This window comes from Poecilia reticulata, linkage group LG6 (genome assembly GCF_000633615.1).
Source record: "Poecilia reticulata strain Guanapo linkage group LG6, Guppy_female_1.0+MT, whole genome shotgun sequence".
Lineage (NCBI taxonomy): Eukaryota > Metazoa > Chordata > Actinopteri > Cyprinodontiformes > Poeciliidae > Poecilia > Poecilia reticulata.
Genome location: NC_024336.1, coordinates 5,884,116 through 5,888,537, shown reverse-complemented (window position 1 = coordinate 5,888,537; position 4,422 = coordinate 5,884,116). Strand labels below are relative to the sequence as shown.

The window sequence follows — 4,422 nt, the reverse complement described above, 5'->3', positions numbered from 1 at the left end:
CACACACACACACACACACACACACACACACCCACACACACACACACACACACACACCTCGTTTCATAGCGGTGTGACGCAGATTGCCAGGCTTACGCATGTGTCATGGAGAGCTTGTCCTCCCACAGTCATCTGTCAGCACGGCTCTGAGCGGCGGGCCCACCTCTGCCGGGCAGCGCCAGCATCTCGGGGAAGAAATCTTCTGAATAAATCCCCGCCAATTAGTGGCTTGTATCCTCAAGGATCCTTGAAGTCTTAATGAACAACTGGGATGTATTCCCAGGTCTGAGTCAGTCCTAACGAGGCCGAGACGGCATGGGCTGACGCATCCCGCCGAGGGGGCCAGCAAATCTGTTAGGGAGTAAGTGGGCATTTTTGTGGGTCGTGGGCAGGTGGTTGTTCCGATGCGACCGGCGGGAACAGATGCCATAATGGAGAGAAACGGCTTTCGTTTTACAGGGTCTCGTAAAGAGATGCGATGATGATGAATGCGAGAGGGAATCCTGCAGAAACAGCAGCCCATCACTCAAAAAGTGCTGCAGCTGAATGGAAAGAAACGCAGGGATTGAATATGAAAACAGCACGGGGATCATTCTACTGGCAGGACGGTGTGTGTGTGTGTGTGTGTGTGCGTGTGTGTGTGTGTGTGTGTGTGTGTGTGTGTGTGTGTGCGTGCTTGCTTGCTTGCGTGTGTGCGTGTGTGTGTGTGTGTGTGAATGCTTCCACTGATTGTGTGTGTGTGTATTTTCTTTTCTTTCTCTACAGGATTGCTGGAGACACTGCTCTGTGCAAGAACATACATGCTTCTGTCAGTCGACAAATGCGCAAAAACTTCGCCAAAAGCAAATGGAGGGTATGTGAAACTTTAAATCTTATTTACCAAAAATAGCAAATAATAATAATAAAAAAAGCAATGTTTTTGTTTCTTCTTGCTGGGGGAAAAAAATAAATAAATAAAGTGATTTCTGTTTTGCACCTTCTCCGCTTAGCAAGCGTTCAACGCGACAGCTGTGATCCGCCACATGAGGCGTCTGCAGCTCGGCACCAGCTTCGGAAGCAGCATCCAAAACGCCAAGCCTGCGACGGGTCCTCAGAGCCGAGCGCCGGCCAAGAGCCAGTCTGTGGACTGCGCCCCGCTCTCCCTGAAGGACTGTGAGTGACTCTGCGGATCCCAGCTGTGATCAAAACAGACGCGTTTAACTTCCAGCTTGGAGTTTAGCCAAACTTTCATTCTGCTGCCCGCTCCGTTAAGACGATCAACGCTTCTGCTGCCTTTGTGTTTAATACATCATCTTTTTAAAAAAACAAAAAAGAAGCCTTTTTGCAGCGCTGTTGATATGAGACATACAATATCTTCCAAAAGTATTTACATCCCGTAAACGTTTTACACATTGCAACAAACAAACCTAAATGTATTTTGATAGGATTTTGTGTGCTAGAGGAACAAAGTAGCACGTACATTGTGAAGTTGGGTTTCCACTTCGCAAAATCTTAGCAATAAGAAATTGGAAAAGCGTGGCGCAGCTGAATTAGATCCAGTATGACCAAAGGAAAATATTACCTCACTGCCTCTGATTTAATGTCAGTGTGAGTAAAGCTGTTTACACAAGGTTTGTTAAAGTGAGAAACAGGATTGCTTTGCAAAAAGACTAAATCTTATCAAGTGTTTGTGATGTAGTTTCTAGTGCATATGTCTTAGTATGCTTGGAATAAGAAAACTAACAAGTAACTTTTTGGCAAGAAATCCAAGCTCGTTGTAAGCCAATAATTCTTTTAATATTGATGAAAAAGTTCTAGTTCCATTCGTCAATATTAAGGAATTATTGACTTGAAGTAAGCTCCGATATCTTGCTGAAAAGTTTGAAACACATCATGGAACTAAACTAACCAGCAACTCATTATTACATAAAACAGTGCAGCATATTTCTGTTTCTAATCCGTGCCATGTCTCCCGCAGGTCCTCCTATCGCTCCTCTTCCATCCGTCGTCAAAGTGCACAACCAGGACTCTGACCTTCCCGTGTCCCTGGAGGAGCCCCAGGTGGTGGCCGAACCCGCCCGGCCGCGCCCCTCCACCGTCACGGTCATCCACACTGGGACTAAATGACGCCAGGTTCCGCGGGAGGTGAGCTGGGAGACCACCGAGCTTTGAGACCCCGGTTGAGGGGGTCTCACGTTGCGACATGGTTGCCCAGTTTTTCCATCCCGCTGCCTCCCGTCTGCTAACGCCAAACCCCGAGGGAGGAAATTTGAGGAGCCCTGGCTCGGCCTCGTTTCGCACGGCGCTGCTTCCCCTTTACGTCTTCACACAGACATGGAAGTTCAGATGAAGGAGGGGGGAAAGGGAAGACTCACCTGAAAGCTGCTGCTGCTGTGGAGACGACGGCTTGTCTGGCAGGCGAACAAACAAGCGACTGCTGACGGAGCAACGGGACTAAAGGGAACTCTCTGCTGGAGCTTGACTGTAAAAAGTCGTTCCGCTGTATGCCTTGTTTAAATATCCTGCCTGGAACCGTTCTGTAGAGTCATGTCATGCAGGTGAAACATATAAAGCTTCAAGCTGTGGTTAATACTTGTGCCATCATCTGCACTCTAAACCTGCTGTTGTTCAGGCGGCTCCCGTCCAATCCGCTGTGGTGTTTTTGCTGTGACGACTCACGGCGTCATGACTTCCATCAGTATGGCTGTCAGTGTTGTGTCTTTGCTTTATTTTATTTTATTATTTTTAAGTTAACAATCCAAGCAGGACAATCCGCATCGGTCATGGCTGTGATTCCAGAGAGAGAGAGTGCAAACGATTGCTTATCTATTGGGAATATTTATTTTCCTAGATTACATATAATGACTTTTTGTAAGAATATAATTTGCTGAGACGTGTAAATGTTTATTAAAACTGGACTTGCAGTTATTGCCACATAAATACAGTATCTACTAGATGTGACTTTGTAATTGCTGTTTTATTTAATGAGTTTCGATGTGACTGTAATGTCCTCCTTCATCCACAGGAGGGCGCTCTATGAGTTCTCAGGGATCTGCAGGGATGTGTGCTTGAATCTAACCAAACGCCTCTGTGTGATCAATCACAACTGACTCATCCGACTTAATGAAATATTTTTATTCTTTTTAAAGAAAGAAAAACACCTAAAAACAGCTTTTTATCCCCTTGTGCCACTGGGATATACGTTTACTACCTGACACTGTTTCTTCTCGGTAAACCTCRAACATGACGGGTTGTGGAGAACGACCAGTGATGTGACGGTATTTCTGCTTCATTTTGCTCCCATCGCAGTGGTGCAGTTGAGGTATCGTGCTCTGCTTCCGCTCCTGAAGTGGCTGTTCTGAGAAAAACAGCTCCACTCTGTGTTTAATCACTGTGCTTTTCATACCAGCCTGTGGAATTTAGCTGAAAGACTCCGTCCTCATCCCCTCCCCTCCTGCTCTGTCGCTCTGTAAAAACTGCCTCTGACAGAGAAGAGAAAGGAGTCCGTCTTTGTATTTTCTTTGTGCTTTCTCTACTTAACTTTAATTACTCAACATGAATGTGGAATTTAAAAAAAGAAAAAAAGCAGTCCAGAAAAGTAACAAGTGCATGGCCAGTGTATAAGATTTTGCCACCTTTTAATAACAAAAGATGTGGTGAATATCAAAGATTTTGGAAGTATACTTGCTGTAAATACAAGAACTCTACAACATTCACCAGTCTTGCGTGTTTTATTTTATGTCATTAGAAGAAAAGTAGGGGTGCACTGATTCATCAATGCCGATAACTGTAATTCTGGGAGATTGGTTATCGGCCGATCTTATCCACCGATCTTAACTACCTTGGTAAAGGTCTAAAAATCAGCCACTGTCTTCTTCTGCTCTGTCGTCAGAAAGGTTTGACTGATAGACCGGACCACCAGGTCATGTCTGCACGTTTATTGTTAACAATAGCCACTATTCAGTTCAATTCAGCGACTTTCTTGCTATATTATTGAGCAACATTTCAGACAAAATAAATTGGCATCTGCCAAAACCGGAATTGGAAAGCAGGTCAGGCTTTTAAAAGATCGGTAATCAGCCAGAAATCTGCAATTGGTGCAATCCTAAAGAAAAGGTGAAGCAATAAAAGATTTTACAAAAGTTTACATAAAACACCATACTGCCGAGATGTGCCTATAGTTGTCTAAACTCCTCTTCCTCCCCACCTCCGCTGCATCTGCTCTACGTGTGACACGTACCGTCGTTGTCCTCCTCGGCATAGCTCTCAAATTCATTCCTCTTCTCCTCGTGAAACTCCCTCTTTCGCTCGTCAGCAGCCAAAACCTGCCTCTGCTCCGCTGCAAACACAGAAGAAATCAGATAAGTAGGTAATGACCCAGATTTTAGATTCAAAAGGGTTCTCTGCTTTTTCTTCTATTTTGTGGCTATTGCTTCAAGAGGC

General features: G+C 45.0%; 1 protein-coding gene across 1 annotated transcript in view; it reads left to right on the top strand.

Annotated features, from left to right (window-relative positions):
• Positions 1-3,692, top strand: part of LOC103465848 (calcium/calmodulin-dependent protein kinase type 1D-like) — a 31,732-nt gene extending 28,040 nt beyond the window's left edge. The window contains exons 8-10 of the mRNA XM_017305150.1: positions 766-853; positions 990-1,152; positions 1,958-3,692. Of these exons, the coding sequence (XP_017160639.1) occupies positions 766-853; positions 990-1,152; positions 1,958-2,106 (400 nt within the window). The 3' untranslated portion in view covers positions 2,107-3,692. The remainder of the gene's footprint in view (positions 1-765; positions 854-989; positions 1,153-1,957) is intronic.
• The last annotated feature ends 730 nt before the right edge of the window (positions 3,693-4,422 follow it).